This window comes from Notechis scutatus, chromosome 4 (assembly GCF_049901735.1).
Source record: "Notechis scutatus isolate UNSWTSFEM ecotype Mainland chromosome 4, rNotScu1.2, whole genome shotgun sequence".
NCBI classification, from domain to species: Eukaryota; Metazoa; Chordata; class Lepidosauria; order Squamata; family Elapidae; genus Notechis; species Notechis scutatus.
In genome coordinates, this window is record NC_142012.1 from 60,990,276 (window position 1) to 61,016,438 (window position 26,163).

The 26,163-nt window shown below is 42.0% G+C and overlaps 2 protein-coding genes across 3 annotated transcripts in view; one reads left to right on the top strand and one right to left on the bottom strand.

The window, feature by feature from the left end:
• Positions 1–1,925: 1,925 nt before the first annotated feature.
• On the bottom strand, positions 1,926–15,432 carry OCIAD1 (OCIA domain containing 1). Its single transcript, XM_026676548.2, has 8 exons — positions 15,229–15,432; positions 13,307–13,391; positions 12,395–12,448; positions 12,109–12,156; positions 10,388–10,502; positions 7,514–7,674; positions 5,763–5,903; positions 1,926–2,096 (listed from the first exon to the last, which is right to left on the bottom strand). The coding sequence occupies exons 1-8, from the start codon at positions 15,292–15,294 to the stop codon at positions 2,059–2,061; spliced, it is 708 nt and encodes a 235-aa protein (XP_026532333.2). The 5' UTR covers positions 15,295–15,432; the 3' UTR covers positions 1,926–2,058.
• Positions 15,433–19,530: 4,098 nt separating this feature from the next.
• Positions 19,531–26,163, top strand: part of FRYL (FRY like transcription coactivator) — a 149,982-nt gene continuing 143,349 nt past the window's right edge. The window contains exon 1 of one of the 2 annotated variants that reach the window (XM_087963578.1): positions 19,531–19,814. The gene's annotated coding sequence lies outside the window, so the exon portion shown is untranslated. The remainder of the gene's footprint in view (positions 19,815–26,163) is intronic. The other variant, XM_087963579.1, reaches the window with a different exon arrangement.

Sequence of the window (26,163 nt, forward strand, 5' to 3'; positions counted from 1 at the left end):
CTCCTGCCTCAGGGGGGTTGGTTATGAAGTCCTTTAAGGCTCCATGTTCTCTCACGCCCTTGAATGTCTACATGTGATTGCTGGGAGAGGTAATCTGGGCATGCAAATGATACCTAGCATTACCTCTCCTTTTCATCTCACACAGGTGAAATAGTTGGTGTTCTGAATGAAGGTGATGATTCAAGGTACACTTGGGCAGGGTAACAGACTGGAGGAGGGCCAATAAACTGCATTTCAATTGAGAAAATGAGAAATACTGTATGTAGGTGGTACGTCTGTCCAGCTGATCGGTGCCCTGCCAGTCTGGAGGGTCCGTTTGTCCTAAAAGAGTAAGCTCACTTTTTGGAGTCCTAAATCCATCGCTGTCAGTAGGCAAAGGACATTTTATCAGTTTTGGCTGATTTATCGACTCTGATAGCCCTGCCAAATTATTCATGCTCTGGTAACTTCCGAGTTGGATTACTGCAATCTGTTATACATGGAAATGTCAATTAACTGAAAATATAGCAGTCAGTCTGCTTACTGGGACTAGTTAATACAGTACATATTATGGCCACCTACCCGTGACTACCAGTCTGTTTCTGGACCTAATTCAAAGTGGTAGTTTTGACCTTTAAAGAGTAACAGCAATAGCACTTAGACTTATATACCGCTTCACAGTGCTTTACAGCCCTCTGTAGCAATTTGCAGAGTCAGCATATTGCCCCCAACAATCTAAGTCCTTTTACCAACCTCAGAAGGATGGAAGGCTGAGCCCATCTTGAGCTGGTCAGGATCAAACATTTGACAGCAGGCAGTTAGCCTGCAATACTGTGTTCGAACTACACCATCCTGGCTCTTAAAAGTTCTAAATGGCTTAGGACAATCAAGATGGAAGTGACTCCTAAACCTCACTAGCCTATTCTTTGAGCTCATGAACAAGTGCTGGGACTGCCTATCTCCTATTGTAAAGCAGTATTTCTCAACTGAGAGAGCATGCTGGCTTGGGGGAACTTGCGCATTGAATTCCGTACATCTTAAAAGTTACCAAAATTGAAAAACACTGGTGTCATGCCTCTGTCGGAGTCTGAATCCGAACAGCTTACAGGGAGTGCTAGTGTGGCTCCGTTGGCTGTGGAGGAAACTGGGGAAGGGCAAAGTGCGGCTGGGCAGAGCAGAGCAGGGGAGAGATAGAACAAGGGAGAGGGAATTCAAAGACCCAGGCCCACCCTCTCTTCATCCTAGGGCACGTAGGGAGGAATAGAGAAGGGAGAAACATGGGTTGCATGGCTTATGGGGGAGGAAAGGGCCCTGATTCCCTTCATTAGCCACATCTGGGAATAATTTAAAAGATACAAGCTGAGTGCGGCGTCTGCTGGGAACAAAAGTGAGCTTATGTTGTGTGTACTTTGGTTATCTGCGTTCCTGGCATCCTCCCAAATGTGTCGAGTTTTTGCCATGCCTTCACATCTGGAATTCCTTCTGCCCTGCTGGACTAATTACCTCATTTTTGCCTTGATTGGACTTATAGTTACAGTTTTTGTTGACCATGTTTTGGACTTGATTCTCTGCAACCAAAGGCTGTTCCTGGGAGAGCTTTTCTCCAGCCAGAAGGTAACCAGGCCATTGGGGGGCAAAGTTGGAGATAATAAAGGGACTCCTACTGATTATCTATGTTGCCTTTGTGCCACGCCCCGGGTTATCACAACTGGAATGGAGGTAAAGGCTATATGAGCACACAGGAGAAGGCAGCTGGGATTATTATTATTCCAGGCTCTCTGTATGTTTTGCTTTAACTGAAAACGGGAGCAACAAAAACATTCCAGATTTTGTTTTTGGTTAACTGCAGTTACTCCAGACCAGTCCATCAGAACTTCTGTCCTGGGTCCAAAGCAAAAGACACTTTCCATTTTAAGACACCTTCATGTTAACAATATTTCTGTGAAAAAGGGAAACAAATATATCTTTATTGCACAGGTATTACATTTCCATTTCGCAGTAGAACATTCAGCTGTTTGACCAACAGTGATTAAGCTGAAATAATGAAGCAAAGACGGGTCTTGAGGAAGTTCGAAATTTTCACTCTTCCCAAACATCTCCATACTTATTTAACTTAGCTAAAAAGAGACAAAAAAAGAAAGAAAACAGTCATGTACATAAGATCTAAGCTTGTCTCCCACTTTACCAACAAATCTAAGAACCTGGGGGACACTCTACACCAGGGATGTCACTCCATTTCATTGAGGGCCACATATGGATTGTGTTTGACCTTGTGGGGGGACGGGGGGGCAGGATGTGTGCCTGTGGTGGCCAGAGAACTCTATGAGAGAAAATGGGCTCCCAAGCTCAGTTTTCGGCTGTGACAGCCTCCTCAACCCTCTGCAGAGAAAACGGAGCTCGGGAGGGCCCCGTTTTCACTGGCAAAGGCACTGTGGGCCGGTCCTTTGCTGTTTCCGGGGTGGCCCCTCAGGCCAGATCTAAGCACCCCGCGAGCTTGATCTGGCCCCCAGGCCTTGAGTTGGACACTCTTCCTCTACACTATTGGCCAACATGCCAACGCTATTGTATGGTTCTACTGTACGTAGCCATTGTTTGCACTAGGTTTAAAGCAGGGGTGTCCAACCTTTCACCTTCCCTGGGCCACATTAGAAGATGAAAATTTGGTTTGGGCCGCACATAATTAAATTAAATAATAAATTAAATTAAATTAAATTAATAAAATAATAAAATAAAATTATTATTTATTATTTATTATTTATTAAAAATTATTTATTTTTATTTTATAATTTTCCGGCCAAATTTTGCGGGGTGGGGGGGAGGGGGAAGAAAGCTCGCCCGCCTCGCGCCTACCTCTCCTCCTGCAAATTATTTATTTTTATTAATTTTCCGGCCAAATTTTGCGGGGTAGGGGGAAGGGGGGGAAAGCTCGCCCGCCTCACGCCTACCTCTCCTCCTGCAAATGCAGCAGTGGTGGCGGCGGTGGTGGGGGCAGAAGCAGCGGTAGCGGCGGCGGTGGGGGCAGAAGCAGCAGCGGCGGCGGGGCAGAAGCAGCAGCGATGGCGGTGGGGGCGGCAACAGCAGGAGGTGGCGGGGCAGGACTTTTGGGCTGCGGCTGCCCGCCTTTTCTGTTGCTCGCCTCGCCCACCTCACGCCTACCTCTCCTCCTGCAAATGCAGCAGCGGTGGCGGCGGGGGGCAGAAGCAGCAGCGGCGGCGGCGGGGGGCAGAAGCAGCAGCGGCAGGGGCAGAAGCAGCAGCAGCGGCGGGGGCAGAAGCAGCGGTGGCGGGGGCAGAAGTAGCGGCGGGGGGCAGAAGCAGCGGCGGGGGCAGAAGCAGCAGCAGCGGCGGGGGCAGAAGCAGCAGCGGCGGCGGCGGCAACAGCAGGAGGTGGTGGGGCGGGACTTTTGGGCTGCGGCTGCCCGCCTTTTCTGTTGCTCGCCTCGCCCGCCTCGCACCTGCCTCTCCTCCTCCTCCTCGCTGGATCTTTCATGAAGGTTGGGGTGGGCGTTGGGCCGCATTACGAGGCGACCTGGGCCACATGCGGCCCGTGGGCGCGGGTTGGACAAGCCTGGTTTAAAGCATCAGTGCAAGTACCCTCCCTTACTAGCGACTTGCTGAGACAGTTTGAAGCTACAAGGCTAAATAAGGAGAGTTACAACCAGTTCTTGAAGTTGTAGCTGTCACTGTGTCCTTCTGTGCTCTGGGCACTTGGTAACCAGAATGCATTTACTACTGGCTGTTGCATTATCCCGCAGTTGCATGATCACAATTTGCAAACTTCATAGCCAGCTTCCAACGAAGTAAAATAGGGAACCTGCAGGAAGTTACAGGTTGTGGCCACATGACGTGCTTAATGGCCGTAGGTGATTTGCTTAATAGCCAGAGATGGAATTAACATATCATTGTCTTAAGTTGGGCATAGCCACGTGATTTTTCACTTTATGACTACCTCACTTAACAATGGAGTTCCACGTCCCAGTTGCCACTGGTAAAGTGAAGACTAACTCTGTTGTATCCTATTTGAGAGGTGTAAATTGCTGGGTCTCATCTTTGGGCCGAGTATCCGAATCTGATGCTATAAATCTGCTCTGCTTGCTTCTCTAGATATTACCCATGTATCTGCATTTGGTAAAATATTACCATTAAGGTAAAGGAATATATTACAAAAGGTACTGGTCTGTCAGTTCACTAATACATTCCTCCCTCCATCTTGTTTCATAGCAGCTCTTTCCTGAATGAAATAACAATGCTTTGAAGTATATATAAAAAGGGAGAAGACACTCAATGTCTACACTCTTATGGAGTACATTATGCTCTTATCTACCAAAAAGAGAAATTTCATTGTCACTGCTCTTGTTTAGCCATTAATTCATACAACTTATTTTACGTTCCTGCCCACCTAGCAGTTCGGAAACATGCAAATGCAAGTAGATCAACAGGTACCACCTCAGTGGGAAAGTAACAGCGTTCCGTGGGCCTTTGGCATATAGCCAGGTTGGCTACATGGCCACATTGTCTTTGGACAATGCTGGTTGCCTCAGCTAAGAAACAGATGAGTACCATGCCCTCGAGTCGGACACGACTGGATGAAGGAAACCTTTTGTCTTTCACCCATTTTACAGTAACCAGGTTTAATTGTAGATACGTTTTTGTTTCTGTGAAATAGGTATTGGCCATAGTGAAAATAGAAAGAAGCAATAGTGCAAACTGGCGGCCTGTGGACCGGATGCGTAGGCCACGCCCACCCCAGCTCCATGAAGGGGAAAACTGTCACGTGACAGCAATGTGACATGGCGAATTTGACATCCGTGCAATAGTGGAACACAATAGCCAAAAACAAGATTATCTAGGGCAGGGATTTACAGTCCTAAAGTTCATTTCACTATCAGAAAATCAGTCACACAAAAATATTTATATACATGTCCCCTCTATAAATAGAAAATGAAAGCATGCAAAATATAACAAATGCAATAAAGATCTTAGCGGCAACGATAGAAGCGTAAATGCAGTATTTAAATGTAAAGTACTGGTCAGATTTTACATCTGTTTATGAAAGAAGTGGCTTGGGAAACATGACTGAAGACAATGTTGTTTGTGAATGATAACAACTAGATTTAAATCAAAGTGCCTCGAAAGCTAGCAATTCAGGCCTCATTCTTTTCTGATTTGAGATCGCTATACGAAATAACACAAGGTGGCTCAGCGGCTAAGATCCTGAGCTTGTCGATTAGAAAGGTCGGCAGTTCGGCGGTTCGAATCCCTAGCACCGCGTAACGGAGTGAGCTCCTGTTACTGATCCCAGCTTCTGCCAACCTAGCAGTTCGAAAGCATGTAAAAAATGCAAGTGGAAAAATAGGGACCACTTTGGTGGGAAGGTAAGAGCGTTCCGTGCGTCTTCGGTGTTTAGTCATGCCGGCCACATGACCACGGAGACGTCTTCGGACAGCGCTAGCTCTCTTTCGTAATAGATGAGCACTGCCCCCTAGAGCTGGAAATGACTAGCACGTATGTGCGAGGGGAACCTTTACCTTTTTTATATACCTGCTTTATTGGCCACTCAGATTTTTTTAATATTAAAAAATGTTAAAATTCTACAACTAACTTTAAAACAATGATTCCAACAAAAGGAAATGGTCGGTTTAAAAATAAGTACAGAAAAATATTGTTTCCAGTTCATGGCTGTGTATTCCAAGCACAACTAAAACACACAATACAAAATGCTGGCTCCTTAGTACAGTGGCTGTAATATTCCATTACCAATGATGTTCCCAGTTGAATAATTACCTTTCTCCTTTATTGGTAACGGACTTGTTCGAATTTCAGATCTCTGCATTGTTCCAGCCTCATGTCCTTCTCTGTTTCTGTTTCTGAGTTCTTCATATGTGACTCTTTTCCTTTTAGGAGCTTGTTCCTGAAGCTCAGGTTCTTAAAAGTGAAGAAGAAATACCACCACCACCACCCCGCCCCCACCAAATAAAATTAATTAACTAAAATTAATTAATTTTTGCACACGGATAGCAGGTGCAGATTGCAAAATAGATTTATTTTAGCAGCCTTTATGATTTCCGCACGAGTTTTGACTTTGGGAGAAATTTAAAAGAGACAGTATTGGAATTATAGTTGATGTATATTCAAATGATCTAACGCTTGTGTATGATTTTCAGTATGTCATGTGTACTATGTACCTCGATGTTGATCAATGTTCAGAGTGCCAAACTTCAAAGAGGGCATATAAATGGTCAACCTTAGCAAATTTAAGATGTGTGGACTTCAACTCCCAGAATTTCTGAAGTCAGCAAACTTCACATACATACATGCCAACTCTCTCAAGTTGTTGTGGTCCGCCGGCAGCCTGCGGAACTGGCAGCAGAGTCAGACAGTGGGGAGGAACATGGGTCAGTTCTGGAGTCTGGGGAGGGCTCAGACAAAGATCCTGTGTCCGATACCGAGATGGGACCAGGACCACTGGGAGTTGTGTGCTGACTCCGGAGCCTCCAGAATTTGACCGCAACGAGGTAGAGGAACAAGGGAAGCCTGTTCCCAGTGCGCATGTGCGCAGAGCTGCCAGAAGGCAAAAACAGTTAAGACAAAAGGGGTGACTCAGGAGTAAGACTTGGAGGTGATTGGTCCTCCCATAAGACATAAAAGAGGAGCAAAGGGACAGGAACCTTTGCAGGAAGCAACTTTGTTCAATCTGTTCGGATTAAACCTTGAAGCTCTGTGTGGGCTTTGTATTCTGGCTTTTTACAGTTAATTTGGCACTTTAGATATTGGCAGCGATTCAAAGGAGAGAAAGGTGGGTGCTTATCTCGAGGGACTGTTTGGGACTCATTACGGGCTGGGAATGCATGTAATTCCCAGCGTTGAAATAAAACAAGAGTTGTTTAGACTAAGTGTGTGCTTAATTACGGTCTCAGGAAGCCTTGGTCAGAACACAAGTCATGGAGAAAAAAATCCAAAGCCCACTGATGAAATCTCACTCGCAGAATTGGCAAGAAGAGAAAGGATTAACTTCTGGCCAATCTTAGACATACAGGAAGCATATTTATTGGCGCCCTATAGACGGTTCTCGACTAACGACTACAATGGAGTCCAAAATGTCTGTGACAGTTAAGTGCCCCATTTTACGATTCTTTCTTGCCCCAGTTCTTACGTGAATCACTGCCGTTGTTAGTCACACGGTTATTAAGTGAATCTGGCTTTCCCACTGACTTAGCTTATAAAGGAGGTCGCAAAACAGGATCATGTGACCCTGGGATACTGCAACTATCATAGAGACGAGGCAGTTGCCGAGCGCCTGAATTTTAATCACATGACCATGGGGATGCCACAATGGTCGTTAAGGGTGAAAAATGGTCATAAGTCACTTTTTTCGGTGCCGTTGCCACTTCGAGCGCTCACTAAACCATCTGTTGTAAGTTAAGGGCAACCTGTTACAAAGCTTTAGTGCTGCTACTTACCGTGCACTGATACCCTCATATCTAAGTAGCCTAAAGAGGGCTTACGTATTCAAATAACTGTAGGCGTCTACCTACCTCGAGGGAGGCTGTCGGTAATTCCGCTTGGAGCAGATTCATTCATGGAAGAGCTAAATGGGACCGGTTCGTAGAAGCTCGGAGTCGGTGCTGTCTCCGGGGCTGGAGCCCTTTCATAAAGGGGGGGCGCTCGTGAAGTTTCAAAGCGCTGGCTTTTGGATCTGTGGAGAAAGAGAGATGGCAAGGGCTTCGCTGGTTTTAAAAATCATCGCGCTTAAAAATTCGGTCCGCAGGGCAGTGGTGGGATTCAAATTTTTTTACTACCGGTTCCGTGGGTGTGGCTGGGGAAGGATACTGTAAAATCTCCAGTCAGAGGTGGTATTTGCCAGTTCTCTGAACTACTCAAAATTTCCGCTTCCGGTTCTCCAGAACTGGGTCAGAACCTGCTCAATACCACTTCTGCCGCAAGATGCTTAGATCTGGCCCTAAGGGCCACCCTGCAAAAAGCAAAGGACTGGCCCACAGTGCCTCTGCCAGAGAAAACGGAGCTCGGGAGGACAGCCCATGGCCCTCAAGAGCTCCGTTTTCGCTGGCAGAGGATTGCGGGAGGCAATCACAGCTGAAAAGAGAGCTCGGGAGCCCATTTTCATTGGCAGAGCACTTGGGTCACAACAAGAGCCCCCAACACGAGCAATGTCAAGCTGGCCACGCCCACCCTACAAGGTCAAACACAATCCTGATGCGGCCCTCAGTGAAATCGAGTTTGACACCCTCGCACTAGAACAATCTGACATTGTTGATTTACTAACTATATTTTGACTGCCAGAGAAATAAGCCACTAATAATAGTATTGGACGACAAAGATGTTGCTTCCTAACATTTTTGCTTCCTAACACTTTTTGTAATTTCACCAACCTATGCCATTTTATAGAAATCTTGTTTTCACACAATGACAATATATACCCATCAATACCTGTTTACTATGCTGCACACACAAAAGAGATCTATGAAAACATGGAACTGTTGTTGAAACGCCTCCAGGTCACCAAGTAGAACTGGAATAACTCTGGAGATCTAAAAGTAGTGACCTTGCAGCTTGAAATGCAGCTCAGATATACCAAGTAGTGTATATGCGAATGAGGCAGCTGTGCAAGAGTTGCATTACATTAAAAAGAAATGGCCACTGCAAACGACTTTGGTTCCGGGATAGAAAAATGTGGCATAAGAACCATCGTTGACCTGGCAAAGATATTTTTGCCTCTACTTCACATACAACTAGGACTGATGAAAAATTTTGTGAAAGTGATGAATAAGGAAGGTGAAGGTGCTTGGTGTTTGAGAAAGATATTTCCAAGAATAACTGATGCCAAAATTAAGGAAGGCATTTTTATCGGTCCACAGATGAGATACGTCAACAATGAAAAACAGTTTGAAGATCTGTTAGCAGGGCCAGAACAAAAAGTCACTGGAAAGCATTCAAGGACGTAGTTGAGAATTTTCTGGGTAACTACAGAGCACAGACCACTCATTATATCCAGCTGGTTGACAAACTTCTAATAGGATAAAAGACCATGAAGTGCAACATGCCACTGAAGATTCCTTTTTTCTATATTCACACTTGGACTTTTTTCCCAATAATCTACATCCAGTCAGCAATGAATATGATGAAAGCTTTCACCAGGACATTGCCACGGTATCAAGCAACTAGAATCCATAAATGCTGCAGACTATTTATTGTTGGTCACTGCAGCAAGACACATTGAGTGGAAACAAAAATCAGCAGCAAAAACACTGTTAGACTTGTTGAATACATGCAGTCATAGGATTGTTGTTGTGGGGGAAATAGGAATATTAGATATGTTTGCCTCCTTCAGTTATTCGGGGGAAAACCAAGACGGGATGAAAAATCATAAATAAAATAAACCCTAATTGTTCTATGGAAAAGGTATCAGAAACAAGCAGCTCTCATTGTTACTTTGTTCTTTGGGGAAAGTTACATGGCCTCAGGATCTTGAAAGCTGAAGGAGATAAAAGCAATATAAACTAAAATGCACAATCAAGGCCAAATATTACACTAGATTGTCATTGTAACATGAGGTGCAAAAACATAAGATCACTGAATGATTTAAGATCACATGGCCTAACTATAGTTCTAACACAATGCTATTGTAGACAGTTTTATTGCAAGTCCTATTACATTGATTATCCTTTCCCATTAATTGTACAGTGTATCAGGAAAAGGAAACAGTGAAGACAATTTCCCAGATATGTGTTAAAAGAAACAGAGATTTTAAATTTTCATAGATAGCTTAAGGTTCAAGAAAAATCAATTATTTAAAATTTGTGTCTTGTTTTGTTTTGTTTGTGTGTATTCAAAAGCATTTATTTCTTCCCCTCTACTTATGCTTCTCTCCTATTAACATCATAAAAATATAAGTTCTGGTTAAATTCAAACAATTTGAATTGGTTCAATATCGGCTTCAATAAAAATTCTTGCCTAAACATCATTCTATGAAGACCAGGTTTAAGCACTGAAGTTTGGCAATGTTATTCTTAAATATGTTCCAACTATCTTCTCTTTCAAGCAAGACTACCTTTTGGAAGACTTGAATAAATGTCCAATGTTTCCATTTGTCTATATTTTTAAACTCAAAATCTTCTTTTCTGATTCTAAAGAAAAGGCAAATGTAAACCACATACAATCCGTATTATCACCAAGTTGATTTTGTTCCCTTCTAAAAGAAACTGACAATTTAATATTTTGAAAAATCTTGGAATTCAAGCTCATAACAGTCAGATGCAGACCATACTCATTTTCTGAAGACATGTCATGTATTATTGTAATGGGAAAAGTAAACAACAGTATACAGTGACCCTGTTGTTTTAAAGCAGGTTTTCTTTCTAGAAATGACAATCTTAAATAAAAAATCTTACTGTGATTCATTCCTCAACATTTCTCCCAAGGGTGAATCCTTTAGGTTCATAAACTTCTCTTTGCATACATTTATATAAGATATCTTCCCAGCAAACCATCCACAGATTCCTGCAACTTATTTACAAAGGGAAACAAATACTCTTTAAGATGTTTGACAAAATGACATTTTAAACAAACGAACATAGTTAAAATGGAATCCATGGAAAGTGTCACACACACAAAAACAATCTCTTCTGTAAAACATGCTTTTAATTTTCTAAACATTTCCCTCCATTTCTTGATGACAACGCACACCGAACTTATAAAACTTCTAAGTAAAGAGGTCAGCAACGAAACATTCAGGTCCATTTTAATATAACAGAGCAAACTACCAATGACTTTTAAGCAAACACTTCTACAGTATTTTCTCTCTCTTTTTCAACAAGTTGATGATAAACTCCTGATGAGATCACTATTACAAGTCTAGAGCCAAAATCCTTACTTATAGTTTAGGTCTACATGGACAAGTCTACATGGACAGGGTTATATTATAGCTTTCCTACTGTTCCTATTTGTATTTCTATTTTTTTCAGAAGTTAAAGAAAATGAAAAATCTATCTATTTATCCATATCTCTCTTTCTCTTTCTCTTTCTCTTTCTCTTTTCTATCTATCTATCTATCTATCTATCTATCTATCTATCTATCTATCTATCTATCTATCTATCTATCCATCCATCCATCCATCCATCCATCCATCATCATCTATCTATCTATCTACAGGTAGTCCTCAACTTACAATAGTTCATTTAGTGACCGTTCAAAGTTACAACGGCACTGAAAAAAGCGTCTTATGACCATTTTTTCACAGTTATGACTTTTGTACCATCCCCATGGTCATGTGATAAAAAATTCAGATGCTTGGCAACTGGTTCATACTTATGACCGTTGCTGTGTCCCAAGGTCATGTGATCAACTTTTTCAGACCTTCTGACAAGCAAAGCCAATGGGGGGGAAAAGCCAGATTCACTTAACAACCAGGTTACTAATCCACTGCAGTGATTCACTTAATAAGAAAGGTCACTAAATCAATGTCTCGCTTAACAACAGAAAGTTTGGGCTCCATTGTGGTTCATAAGTAGACGAATAACTCTACCTACCTACCTACCTGCCCACCCTTACTTTACTTGGCATATATTCTCAGGTAGTGACATAGATGTCTTATTGAGGGGTGTATATGAAGACATGTCTGACGACTTTAGCCACACAAAGGCTGAAAATTGTGCATTTGTGTCAACAGTTGGAATGCAAGCCATAACGGTGGCATTTTGCACATGTGCCATTTTATATCCCTGCTACAGAACGGGATTCTATGTTGATCCCCCAAGACTACTGTATCAAGAGTTGATATTATTCTTAGTAATAGTATCACTAGTTCATTTAGTATTAAATTACTTTCATATACTAAATGTTTAAAGTTTGCTGAAGAATCTGAAACTTAACAGAGGGCTCAATGAGCAAAACAGCCTTGCAGAGCCTGCTAAACAGGCAGTGTTTACACAGGCATCTAAATTTTGAAACTTGATACTATTGTCCTATTGCGTTGATCTGCTTCTTGTGCAACATTTTTTATAGAATTTGTTAAAAGCTGTATAATATTTTCTCTCATTAAATAATGAGAATCCTCACCCTCAGCTCTGAGCCATTAGGTACAACAGAAGTCTGATATGAATGAAAACTCACATGTCATTTTTGGTATAGCGCCGAACTTTGGATGAGATGTAAGGACTCCTGATAATCAACATTAAGAAGGGGAGAAAAGGAAAATTACTATACAAAACTGTTAAGTTAAAAAAATAGCCAGGCAATTATTTAACTTTCAGCATGCTTATATCACTTAGCTTCATTTTTCCCCCAATTAGACATATAATTTTAAAAAGTCATCATTAAAGATTTGCAAAATATGTCACCTAGGAATGATTCTCCCCCCCCCCACAGAATTTCAAATTTAAAGGTATTTGGAACATACCTTTACGAACTAATATATGGGTGATCACCACGGCAAAACTTGAGAAGGGCAAACCTAAGAAAAGGGGAGGGGGGCAGAACATCCATGAGGAGGTGAAATTTTACTATATTCTGAGCAACAAACATTAAACCTGTAAATGCGTTTCAGATAGTACAAAACAGGATCCTTTCAAATCAGAAAACTTTCAAGACAACAGCAAGGGAACCCAAGTACAAATATTTCTCTGATCAAGTTCATGCGATGACTTCTCGCTCAATCAAATTACTTCACAGAGTTATTGTAAGAACCTTAACAGTTGTTAAATAAGCTTCTGGAAACATCCATCTTCTTCCCAGCTTCTAGAAGGAAAGATGAAACAAAAATACAACCCGCAAACTGGGTTCATATACTTGCTAAGGCATAATGTGGCTTAATCCAGGTTATCATGTTGTGGGAATCCAGTCACTGTAATCTATCAAGGAGAGTCTATAATTCAGCATACTGTATGTGTTGGCAATAGGAGGTATATAACTCAGGAGTCTCTGTATTTCAACTATGGAAAGTGGAATTGAATCGTGCTTCACAGGAAAAAAAATGTTCAACCACCTTCTCCACTACTGCATAAATTCTAAGACACATATACTACATTACAATGTGGGACACATAAATATTTTCACACAGCCCTGAGCCTACACATATTTTATAACTGGTACAAGATTTTTTTCACCACCATCTTGGAGTAAATGACTCATTCTTGGTAAAACCAATGGACCACAGATATGTGAATTATATGGAAGTGTCCCCTCACCAACAAGCCCCAGTAACATAACTGAACTGTATATCTGTGTAAGCTATATTACTTATAAAAATCAATGATTGATTATTTGGCAAAAGAGGACAACAACAAGCACAAGCAAGGAACATTTTACTTACATCTGTATAAGAAGCTCTCTCTAATGCATTCTCGGCTTACTCTGTATTCTTCTGGTGTCAGTTCATATGAATGATCTAGCTTGTGCTTTTATTAAAAAGAAAACAAAAAGAAAACACTAAGCATTAGAGTTTTAAGTATCTCAGCTATAATAGATATCAGGATGAAGAAATATGTTTTCCTATGATTTTAACATTATATAATTATTATTTTTAGATATCTTTGTATCCCCCAGAAAAAACCGGAATGCAGAATTATGACACAATTTCTATTTCTCACCATTTGAATTGTACATATAACCCCCTATGGTACATGTATACTTTCAGATACATGCTGTGATAAACATGTTAGTATGTGTCAGGTGCAAATAATCAGAAGCATTTGTTGACTTCAAAGCACAGAAGAGTTTATTATTACTACCCCTGTACAAGAGTCTAGTCAACTAACGATACTGAAGAAGCTGCTTGGATGAGAAGCAAAATGTCTTCAATGAAAAATCATGAAAGTCCAGTTTACTCTTAAAAAAGCACCTTTGAGACTTCTTGATTTAAACCTAATACAGAAAATTAGCACCCACCCCTCACCTAGAAGAATGAAAGATTTAAGGTAATATAATATTCTACCTTTTTACTATTTCCCAAAACATTTCATTCTTCTAGGGGAAACATTAAAAAGGCGGAATATTATATTTCCCAAAACACTTCATTCTCCTAGGAGAAATATTAAAAAGGCGGAATATTATATTTCCCAAAACCTTTCATTCTTCTAGTGGAAATATTTAAAAGGCAGAATATTATATTTCCCTAAATCTTTCATTCTTCTTGGGGAAACATTAAAAAGGCAGAATATAATATTTCCCAAAACACTTCATTCTTCTAGGGGAAATATTAAAAAGGCGGAATATTATATTTCCCAAAACATTCCATTCTCCTAGGGGAAATACTAAAAAGGCAGAATATTATATTTTCCTAAATCTTTCATTCTTCTTGGGGAAATACTAAAAAGGCAGAATATTATATTTCCCAAAATCTTTCATTCTTCTTGGGGAAATACTAAAAAGGCAGAATATTATATTTCCCTAAATCTTTCATTCTTCTTGGGGAAATACTAAAAAGGCAGAATATTATATTTTCCTAAATCTTTCATTCTCCTAGGGGAAATACTAAAAAAGCAGAATATTATATTTCCCTAAATCTTTAATTCTTCTTGGGGAAATATTAAAAAGGCAGAATATTATATTTCCCAAAACATTTCATTCTCCTAGGGGAAATATTAAAAAGGCGGAATATTATATTTCCTAAAACATTCCATTCTCCTAGGGGAAATATTAAAAAGGCGGAATATTATATTTCCCTAAATCTTTCATTCTTCTTGGGGAAATTAAAAAGGCGGAATATTATATTTTCCTAAATCTTTCATTCTCCTATGGGAAATATTAAAAAGGCGGAATATTATATTTCCCTAAATCTTTCATTCTTCTTGGGGAAATATTAAAAAGGCAGAATATTATATTTCCCAAAACCTTTAATTCTTCTAGGGGAAATATTAAAAAGGCGGAATATTATATTTCCCAAAACCTTTCATTCTTCTTGGGGAAATATTAAAAAGGCGGAATGTTATATTTCCCAAAACATTCCATTCTCCTAGGGGAAATATTAAGAGGGCTGGATGCTAAGTTTCTGCACTAGGAAGGCTGGCATTGCGCTGATTCCTCAGCTAACTCCGCGTGTTTTTCCTTCCTTCTGGATCCGACTGGGAGCAAGCATTATAATCCTGGAGGGGAAAATAAAAAGAACAAGAACCTCAAGGTCAGCGGAGCTTATCGTCCGATATGGAAGAACCAGGCGGGAGAACCAGAGAAAACGTTCGATCCTTCGCTTCCCACCACCGCCTTATCGGGCATGGAGAGAAAGGTAAAAGCTACCTTGTCAACCATCCCGTCCGTGGGACCGTAGGATCCGGGAGCTCGCGACTGACCAGGAGGCTCCATTGGTCGGTCTATGGGGCAGAAACACCGGGACGACACAACACGCCCCCCCCACTCCCCGCACTCAGTCCCGCTCAGGGGACTCTGAAGCCAGAGGGCAGAAAGCTCAGAAACCGGAAGTTCCGCTCAGAAACCGGAAGGACGCTAGGAAGGACGCATTCCGGGCAAATTGTGCTTCCCATAGACAAAAGGCGGCTAGAAGGACCCAGGAAACAGAGAGGTGGGGCGAGAGAGGCGCTGCGGAATCTCACCGTTAGAGGTAAAGCATATGGAGCCAGTTTAGGTTATTACTATTATTGTCATGATAACTGCTGCGGGCGAGGGAAGATGCTTTCAATCAAGCCCACGCTCGACTGCAAATGGTTGCTTTGGGGGTTTGCACGATTTAATCCTTTTAATGTCCCAAAGCTGTGTGGAACCTCCCCCACCATAGGCAGTTGGACTTTCTTTGAAGACGTTTCACTTCTCCACCAAGAAGCTTCTTCAACTCTGTAGTGTACAGTTAAATGTCTATGGAGGTTCTCAGCCTTCCAAGTCATGGTTGTCCCAAAGGTGCTTTTTTCAGGAGGCAACTGGACTTCCTTGTGTTTTTTTCTTTTTCTTTTGAAGACGTTTCGCTTCTCATCTAAGAAGCTTCAGCTCTGAGTGGATGGTGGGGAATGGAAGGATTTATATTCCTTGCAGACAGCTGGTCATTTGCAGAAGAAAGGCCAGTGGCCTCTTGAAAAAGCACCTTTGGGGCAACCGTGACCTGGATGGCTGAGAACCATTTATTTAGCTCAGGTAAGACACTTCTGACATTGTTTGTTGTTCAGGAGCGGCTTGACAAGAGGAATACGACATTTGAAGCCCATGTCCAGGATCCGTCTGTGTGTGGTGGCTCTTGATGCACTGACTCCAGCCTCAGTCCACTCCTTGTGAATGGCCTTTTCCTGACAATCCTGCGGTCATCCCTGCTGCTTGTGCACCTTTTTCTTCCACACTTTTCCCTTCCACATAACTTTAATAGAAAGTTAAAGTATGTGCTTTGATAGGGCACTTTGGAAACATCCAAGTTCTTTTGCAATTACCTTTTGAGGCTTTCCCTCCTTATGGAGGGTGTCAATGGTGGTTTTCTGCACAACTGTCAGGCGAGCAGTCTTTCCCATGATTGTGATTCCGACTGAACCAGACTGAGAGACCATTTAAAGGCTCAGGAACCCCTTGCAGGTGTTATGGCTTAATTAGCTGATTAGAGTGGGGCACTTTGAGCCTAGAATATTGAACCTTTTCACAATATTCTGATTTTCTGAGATTGTGGATTTGGGGTTTTCATGATCTCAATTATGACACATCACGGCTTGAACTATCTTGCTTTGCATGTAATGAGTGTATCTCATATATTAGTTTCACCTTTTCAGTTGAATTACTGAAATAAATGAACTTTTGAATGATATTCTAATAATATTCTAATTTTTCGAGTTTTTTTCGAGTTTTTTTCGAGAGATTTGCTACACTTTTTTTTAAAAAAGAGTGTTTATTGGTTTCTTTTATTTTCACTTTTATTTAAATAATTTTTTTCCATATTTTAAGATACTTATTTTGGTTATTTATTTTTATTAATTCCTCGATTTATTTATTTATTCAAGCTTCTATAATTTAATTTATAAGTGAAGTATGGCAGTTACCATAACAGGAATTTCTGCACTACTAATGAAACAGTCATCAATCATTTCGTTCATTGACAGAAAACTCTAGTGACAGATAAATAGCTGTACCCATTGCTGATCCCAGTTCTTCCACAAATTGTTTCTGTTCACTTGTTCTCTCCTTAAAGATAATGTACGAGAGAGGCTAACAGTCTTGCAGCTAGCCATGGATGACTACTTCAATACCAGTACAGCTAATTTAAACCTGTCTCATTCTAAGGATGAAATAAAGGCAACATTATGGGGACATGGGGGGAAAAGATGTTGCCATGTTGGGACTATGCTTAAGTGCAAGTGGGCAAATTGTCCGTATTCACAAATGAACTGACAAAAGTTTTTGTCACAAGACTTTCCTAAGTCCTGGAATCATGTAGCATTTATTTTATTTTCCCTAATGCAGTGGCCCCCAACCTTTTTGTGCTACGGCCCGGTACCGGCATCACAAAATGATCTGCGGCCCGGTACCAGCATCAGCACGCATGACAAGGCAAGGCGAGCCGGCGACCGCCAGCCAGCCGTCCCCGCTTCTCCTGCCACCTTCAACTCCTCCTTTGTACCTTTGTCGATGGGCTTCGCCGGGGCTTCGGGACGGTCGCTTGGCTCACCTTGCCTTGGGTGCTGAAAGAACCTCGCCTTAGTTTCGTTCGAAGCCCCCCCTTCGATGAAACTAAGGCGCGAGGATTCCTTCAGGACCCAAACGCCGCTTTCCAACCAGAAAAGCTCACCCGGAAGCACTTTCTCGTCAAACAAGATGGCGGCGCCCAGCAAACCGCGGCCCGGTAGGAAATGTTCCACGGACGGTACGCTCCACGGACCGGTGGTTGGGGACCCTGCCCTAATGTATCCAATGAATTGATAGTAATTTCCTTGGGTGCTCAGTGATATAAATTATTAGGCGCTAGTCTAATCTGCCTTGCTTGTCTCACTGCCCTGATTGCCTAGTGCTTCACTCCTCTCTGCCTCTTGTATATATTTAAAGGCTATATCATTTTGGGAGGCAGCTATAAAACTTATATACAAAGTCCAACTTAGTTCTCACATGACATTAAGCTGCTGATGAACAATTATTTAATAAAGATGCCACAGTTGGCTGGTCAGCTCAAAACCCTAATACATAAATCATGATTTACAGGCTAGAGTACCTTGGTTCACCTATCACATTAGTTAATTGCTTTGGTTTTGGTTTACTTAGCGTGACATGTGAACCTTCCACTGGAAAGAAGAACTAGAAACTCAGCATGGGAAACTTGTTCTAATTGTGACAGTGGACTATTCATCATAAAATATATACAGTTCCATTTTAATTTTGATTATTATCCAATACTGAAATTCTTTGATGCAATACAACACAAAAACAACTAGCGAAGTAGGATATGATTCATCAAAAATATTTAAAAGTTCAAATACAATGCAAATAATTGGTGAAGAATTTTGTATGCTAGAAGAATTAATAGGTGCTCATTAAATGTGGACTGAATACGTTGAAGTGGCTTAGTCAAGAATGAATTAATATCAAATTGCAAAACAAGTATCTGAAGAAAGAGGGAGGGGAAGACTGAGCAACTTGTACTTGAACAGAACAAATAAGATTCTAAGGAGCACGTAAACTTAATGTAAGTCATGATTATTTGCAAGAAAATATGAAGAGTTTAAATTTGCTTCTATTTTCTTTATGACTTGCCTTTTAATTCATTTCTTTCAGAGTCTTGCATAAATTGCTCTGTTGGATAAATAGGTTTGTAAGAAAGTCTGTATAATGTTGTGCTGTGTTGTTTTTTGCTGCAAAAATGTAATACTGCAACTGAGCTTAGAATTCGGCAAAAGGAGATAAATATCTGTTTTAAAAAATGAAAACCAACAGTATTAGGTAATTTACACCTCGCTTATCAGCAAGAATTATTGTTTAGGTAGCTGCAAATCAGTGAAGACATCTCTGTATTTTTTACATCAGTTTCTCAATCTTGGCAAATTTATGACGTGTGGATTTGTGGATTCCCAGGAATTCTGGGACTCCGCACACTTACAGGTCTTCAAACTTGACAGCTTTAAGACTTGTGGACTACAACTCCCAGAATTCCTCCTCCAGTCATGTTAGCTCAGGAATTCTGGAACTTGAAGTCCACAAGTCTTAAAGCTGTCAAGTTTGGAGACCCCCTTGCCTTAAAACTTGCCAAGGTTGAAAAAGACACGCTTTACCACAGGAGCTCGGTGGCCCCTTCACCCAATTCACGAGCCCGTGGACAGGCGGCTGAAGTTTACGAGTGACTTCCGTATTGACCAATGGCAGGGAAAGGAAACGTGCTGAAAGCACCAATGGCGACGAGCATTGCCAGCCCCTCCGTTGCGATTGGGCGTCCAGGCGTCCCCGCCTTTTGCGTCCGGGCTGGGCCGGTTTGAGAACTCGCTCGGTGCCCCACCAGCCAATCGGAAGGAAGGAGGGACGCGGCGACGGAGGAGTAGCGTGGCTTCCGACGAATGAGCGAGCTCAATGTATTGTTCCTGTTTGAGAGAAGCCCGCCAATCGGGAAGGCGCCGGGGTGGGGAAAACGGTGCTTGGGCTGCCGAGTTCGAGAGAGAGAGGAAAGGAGCGAGGAGCAGGGGAAAAAAAAAAAAAGCCCCTGCGAGACGCCGACCGAGCCTTCCCGTCGCTCTCGGATCCGCAAAGGACCCACAGCAACAGGCGGCGCGAGAGGGCGGCCATGCTGGTCGCCGGCATGGAGGGGGAGTCTCTGGGCTAAGTCCCCGAAGCATCCAACCACCCCGGGAGGAGGAGAAGGAGGAGGAAAAGAAAGCGCCTTCTTCACCTCAGAAGAGGACCGCCTCTGCCGCCGCCAGGTAAGGCGCCAGCTCAGCGGAGAGCGGCGGAGCACCATCCAAGGAGAGGGGTATTGCTGCTGTTGTTGAGGGGAAACGCCGCCTCGATGGGGAAAGTCGGCCCACCTGCTGAGGAGAGAGAAAGAGAATATTATCCCGTAGGAGCCGGGCAAATATCGTCTCCCTCAGCGGCTGGCCTCCTCCTCCTCCTCCTCCTCCTGACGCGCGGCTTTTGTTCACACGGCAGCCTGGCTTGGTGGTGGTGTGTGTGTGTGTATGGGGGGCAGATGTTTGCCCTGAGGCCGTTACTTCCCCCGCCCCTCCGTTGCCCCTAGAAACGGGAGGTTCGGGGTGGTGGAGGAAGAGGCTCTCCCTCATTCCGGACAGCTACCCCCACACACACACACCTTCTCTCACTCCCCCTTTCTGCCCCCCAACCCGCCGACTTGGTTCTGCCCGGCGCGCGCAGGTTCCTTCAGGCGGGCCGGCGCGCGCCGGGCAGAGAGCCCCTCCCCTCGCTTTCTCCCCCCCCCGTTTTCCTTTCCTTTCTCAGACCGCGAGACGCCGCCGCCCGCGAACTTTCTCCTCCCGGAGGCGGTGAGAGTGTGTGTGTGTGTGTGTGTGTGTGTGTGGAAAGGAAACGGGTGGGGAGGGCCCTCGAGACGACTTGCTCGCTCCTTCCCTCGCTTGTTTTTTTTCCCACTCTCCCCTCTCTCTCTCCCCACACACACACACACCACCACCCCCCGCGGCCCGGGGACACGCGTGAGGATGTGGGCGTGACCTTTTCCCCTCGGCTTGGCCGTCCGGCCCCGTCGTTCCGGGGCTGCGGTCGCCTCAAGAACCTCGGGCCGGCCGCTCCCGAAACGGTGCGTGGCTTTTGTTTTGGGAGCGGAAGGACCAGCCTTTTTCTTTCTTTCTCCCCTCTCCCTTCCACTTTTGCCCGTGGGACTGGGGCTTGGGTGGGTTGGAAAGAAAGTGCCGCCCGTGTGACGGGGTGGGGGGCGAGAGAAGAGAAAAGAAGGGCCGGTTGGTCGCCTGTCGTCGTTGGGAGCGTGGGTACGGCGCTGCTAACACGTGTGTGGAGCGAGAACAAGGGCTCTCTCTCTCTCTCTCTCTCTCTCTCTCTCTCTGTGGAGGGCGAGCGGGAACGGCGGAGACAATGGGCCTTTCTTAACGTCGGCCGGCTCTTCTTCCACAGGCCTGACTTGTGAAGATGCGAAGAATCGCCCCCCCCCTTTTTTGGTTCTCTCTCTGAGCTTGCTTGTCTTCTTGCAAACATTTCATTACCCAACTAGATAACATCACCAGTTATAGTTAAGGAATGGGATTTGTTGTCAAATTTATATTCTGCTGGCTTCCCCTGGCAGTATTGGTGATCTTGGAGGTTCCAGGGAAGGAGAATATTTGTAGCTCAGGGTCGAAATGAGGGGTCCTTGGTGCTCTTTGAGCTTGTCTTCTTGCAAACATTTCATTACCCAACTAGGTAACGTCACCAGTTCTAGTTAAGGAATGGGGTTTCCTGTCAATTTATATTCTAGTGGCTTCCCCTGGCAGTATTGGTGATCTTGGAGGTTCCAGGGAAGGAGAATATTTGTAGCTCAGGGTGGAAATGAGGGGTCCTTGGTGCTCTCAGAGCTTGCTTGTCTTCTTGCAGACATTTCATTAAACTAGATAACACCATCAGAGCTAGTAAAGAGGGCTGTTTGCAGTCAGTCTATATTCTGGTGTCATGCCTGTCTGTGTGGGTGGGGGCGGTCTTAGGGATTCTTTGTTTGGGCTGTTTACTGTTGGCTTCTTGGCAGTTTCTTGATTGGGGTATTGGTTACTTGATTGTTGGTCTGAAGTTAATCTATGCTGGTTGATTGTCTCTTTTGCATTGTCTATAGATGTTAATGTCAATGTATTGATTCTTTTTTTAAAATTAGATTAGAATTAGAATTCTTTATTGGCCAAGCGTGATTGGATACACAAGGAATTTGTCTTGGTGCAAATGCTCTCAGTGTATATAAAAGAAAAGATACATTTGCCAAGAATCATCCGGTGCAACATTTAATAATAGTACAATAAGCAATCAAATCATACTAGGAAACAGTCAACAAAAATTGTAAGGATACAAGCGACAAAGTTACAGTCATACAGTCACAAGTGGGAGGGGATGGGTGATAAGGAGTGATGAGAAGATTAATACCCTGTTTCTCCAACAATATGGCCTCCCCCAATAGGAAGTCCCAGCATGTTTCATAGGCATGAAATGAAATTAAGCCCCTCCCCCCAAATTAAGGCCTATATTAAAACATGTGAAATGGGGAGGGGGGGGAGCTTGCCGTTAGGAAGTACTTTTGTTGCACACCCGGATATGGTGCTGCCTGCGTTGACCCCGATACGAAGTGCCCCACCAACGCCGAGGTCAACATCCAAGCCGTCGCTGCCCGTCCGAAGATGCAAGGGGGGGGGGGAATTAAGTCACCCCCGAAAAGACGGCCTTGCCATTTTTTCGGGGCTCAAAAAAAAATAAGACCCGGCCTTATTATATGAGAAACATGGTAGTAATAGTAGTGCAAACTTTGTAAATAGTTGGACAGCGCTGAGGGAATTATTTGTTTAGCAGAGTGATGGCATTCGGGGGGAAAACTTCTTGTGTCTAGTTGTTCTGGTGTGCAGTGCTCTATAGCGTCGTTTTGACAGTGGGAGTTGCATCAGATTGACAATAATCCCTTTTGTCCAGGATGTGAGGGGTCTAGATATTTTCACAGCCCTCTTTTTGACTCATGCAGTATACAGGTCCTCAGTTGAAGGCAGGTGGGTAGTAATTGTTTTTTCTGCAGTCCTAATTATCCTCTGAAGTCTGTGTCTGACCTGTTGGGTTGCAGAACCAAACCAGACAGGTATAGAGGGGCAGATGACAGACTCAGTTCCTCTGTAGAACTGTATCAGCAGTTCATTCTTTTTTTTTAAGTTGCAGGGACAAGGCATGGCTCATTCTGAAGAAAGACCTGGCAATCTTAGGGGTTCGGGTGCTATTTGTTTTGGGTCTGGGGGTGTAGTGCAAGGTACCGAATGTGCTAATTCTGACGAGTGGAAATGAAACGTTTTAGGAAACACTCCTCTCTTCTTCCCCCTAAACTGAGTGTTTATTCCTTCCAGAATAAACAGAAAATGGTTGCGATTGTTGCATAAATAGGTGTTCAGAGCAGATTTTATAGGGAATTTGTGTTCTAATAAACTGGCAGCTGTCTGCAACTCACCTGTAGAAGAGACTTGAAGATTTCCAAATATGGACTCAAAACTTGGTTCCAGATTGTTTGTTTCTTATCCATGATGCTACCATTTAATGGAAATGCTGTTCTCTTTGTAGAACCTAATTTATTCAAAGTTAGAAACTTTTAAGATGTTCTTGTTATGATATTGAAATTAGGTATAGTTGGTAATATATGAACAAATGGTAATAAGAGGTGGGGTGTATTTCCTTGAAGTCTTTGCTTCTCTCACCTAGAGAAGAAAATGTTTGAAATTGTTGGTTGTTTTTGTTTCTCCATAGATTTGCTTGGAATAGGAATTGCTGTTTTCACTGGCATGTTTTCCCTACCAGCTCTTGTATGATGTATTTATGAGAAGAAAAACAATGTCTTCTGTCACCTACCCCACTTTGTCTTCATTTTAATAGTGCCCTGATGCTTTGCTTTTATTTCTTATGGGAAGAAAGACTGGAATTCTAGTGCAGTAAGATCTGGAGGTCTATATATCTGCTGCACTTCAAACATCAGAAGAGTGCACATTAGGCAATTGTTTTAAAGTGGATTTGTACATAATCACACACACACACAATAATAGGTGTGTTATAGACAAGAACTCATTTCAGCTGAGCAGATGTTAGGTTGCACATTATGTTGTTACTATATTATAGTGCTCTTACTGCAGTTGTAACTACAGTAAGCTTTCAGAATCTCAGAAAGTAACATAAGTGCTAAAAACAATAGTAAGGATCAAATCCAGAGATGCATTGGTTGGGTGTTGTTACCAATTGATACAGAGTTTTTATAACTCTGAAACAATACATTACATTTATAGTAAGACATTACCAATATATAAGGAGTTATTTTTCAGTTGACAAAAAACTATGTGAACAATATAGTTTAAAGTTTAAACAAAGGAAAATGGAACAAGGGCAAATAAACCTCTATATTGTTTGTACGGGTGGTTCTTCACTTAACAACCGCTTGTTCAATGACATTTAAACTTGCAATGGCTCTGAATGAGTGGTACTTCTGACAGGTCTTGTAGGTACAACAATTGGAGTGGCCTTGTGATCACATGATTATGAACTGGGTGCTCAGTGACTGGCTGACAATTGCAATGCAGCGTCCCACAGTCATGCAGTTGCCATTTGTGACCTTCACTGCTGGCTTCTAGCAAAGTCAATGGGGAAGTGGGCAGGAGGTGACCAATGGAGTGCTGTTGCTAAATGGTGTGGTCACATGATGCCACATTTTTAAAAATCTAGTTCTAATTACCATCATCAACTTGAGTAGTACCTATTTATTACATTTAAATGGTCTTTGAGCTGTTGTCACAACTTACTAACTTTTATGCCACCATGAAATTATATATACTACTTTCAAGTATGTTGCAGTACATATAACTTGATATATGTATATCAAATTATATATATGCAGTATATATAACTTGATATACATATAACTTGATATTTATTTTCAAATTAACTATATTGTATATTACTTATTGGAGCATCATGTAACCCCAGGGCACAACTCCATAATAATCATAAATATGAGCTAGTTGCCAAGCATCCGAATTTTGATCATGTGACCATGGGATACTGCAATGGTTGAGAGTGAAAACCCAGACATAAGTCACTTTTTCAGTGCCATCATGGAAAAGTCACTAAACAAATGAATATGAGGCAAGGACTCCGTTTCCTATTTTCCTGATATTTACCTTCCCAATATTTGTGTCTCAAAGATCCTCTAATAGTTCTAGACTTAGTCTGCTCTAGATATTAGCATTAACTTTTTCTTACATTATTTCCTGTATTCATGTTGGTGCAATTATTTATAAAATCATTACATTAAGATAAATGACTATGTCTACTTAGAGCAGGGTTCATTTTTTCTGTTTAAAAGCAATTGAAGACAACAATGTGAGATCAAGTGACAATGTGAAGAGAGACATACAACGTGATTGTATGATGCTTAGTATATTACTGCCATATTCACAAAATTAAAGACACATTAAGAATATAGTTAAAAAGAAGAAATGACTTTCCTGTTCCTCACAACACAAACCAACAATTTTAGTAACTTACTAGATAACCCTTGACCATCAGGTCATTTATTTTAAACACAATTTCTTATCACAGGTAGGTAAGGAACGGAGGGGCAGAGTGATTTCCAACTTCTGGCTTCTCCATTAAATTTTTTTGTAAGGACAATCATGTGAGTGTGGCAGTAATGAAGGGGCCACAACTTTGCAAAATTTCAATACCATGGGAATCATAGGTCCTTTTGGACACATTCTGTAAGTCAGCCCATTTGAGCTACATTGTTGCCTTATGATATACCATTTTGCCCAATTTAAGGTTATAAACAAACACAAGAGTTTTAGGAATAGACTGCCTTGTCTTACAATGAAACAAATGATCAATTCTCACTATATTTCATTTCTTTGTAAAATCCTTAAAGCCTCATCAAATAATGTCCTAGGAGTTGATTTTTTTTTTCATTTTTTCTTCATTTCCTTCTCACAGAATTCTTTAAAGATTTAACATATCTGTTTTATAAATCCAATATAAGAAAGTTATTCAAGTCACTCTTTGTTGTTTGCATTTCCCCTTTAATTATTAAGACATCCATCAATTTCATTTGTATGTCGAGTGTAACATCTTTTTTCATATCATTCTTGTAACCTGTCATTTTTAAATCTACTTACAGAACAGTCTCAATCTGTCCAGTACAACTTGCTCCTCTTTCATAATATCATTTAAACAGTCTATCTTACAAGGGAAGAGATTTTTAAAATTAGCTTCTAAGTCCATTATTCCAAAATACCACCCAGTGTTAAAAGTATTTTGCTCCATTTTCCAAGCATTCTTTTCCTTTAATTGCAATCTTAGTTCCTTCTGATTCCCCTACAGTCTAAGTCCTAAAATTTACATTTAGAAATTCTTTTGCTATAGATTGAAGTAGGCTCACAGCTACTGTAAAGTTATCAATCTAAGATTCCTAAAATAGCTGAAAAGCAATTAATAAGCAATTTCCAAAGTTGATTAGAACAGAAAGTATGTGGACCCAGTGTTCTTTGAGAAGTCTGTCTGGGCTAAGATGTTGTTCCCTTATCTCCCAGAACTCCA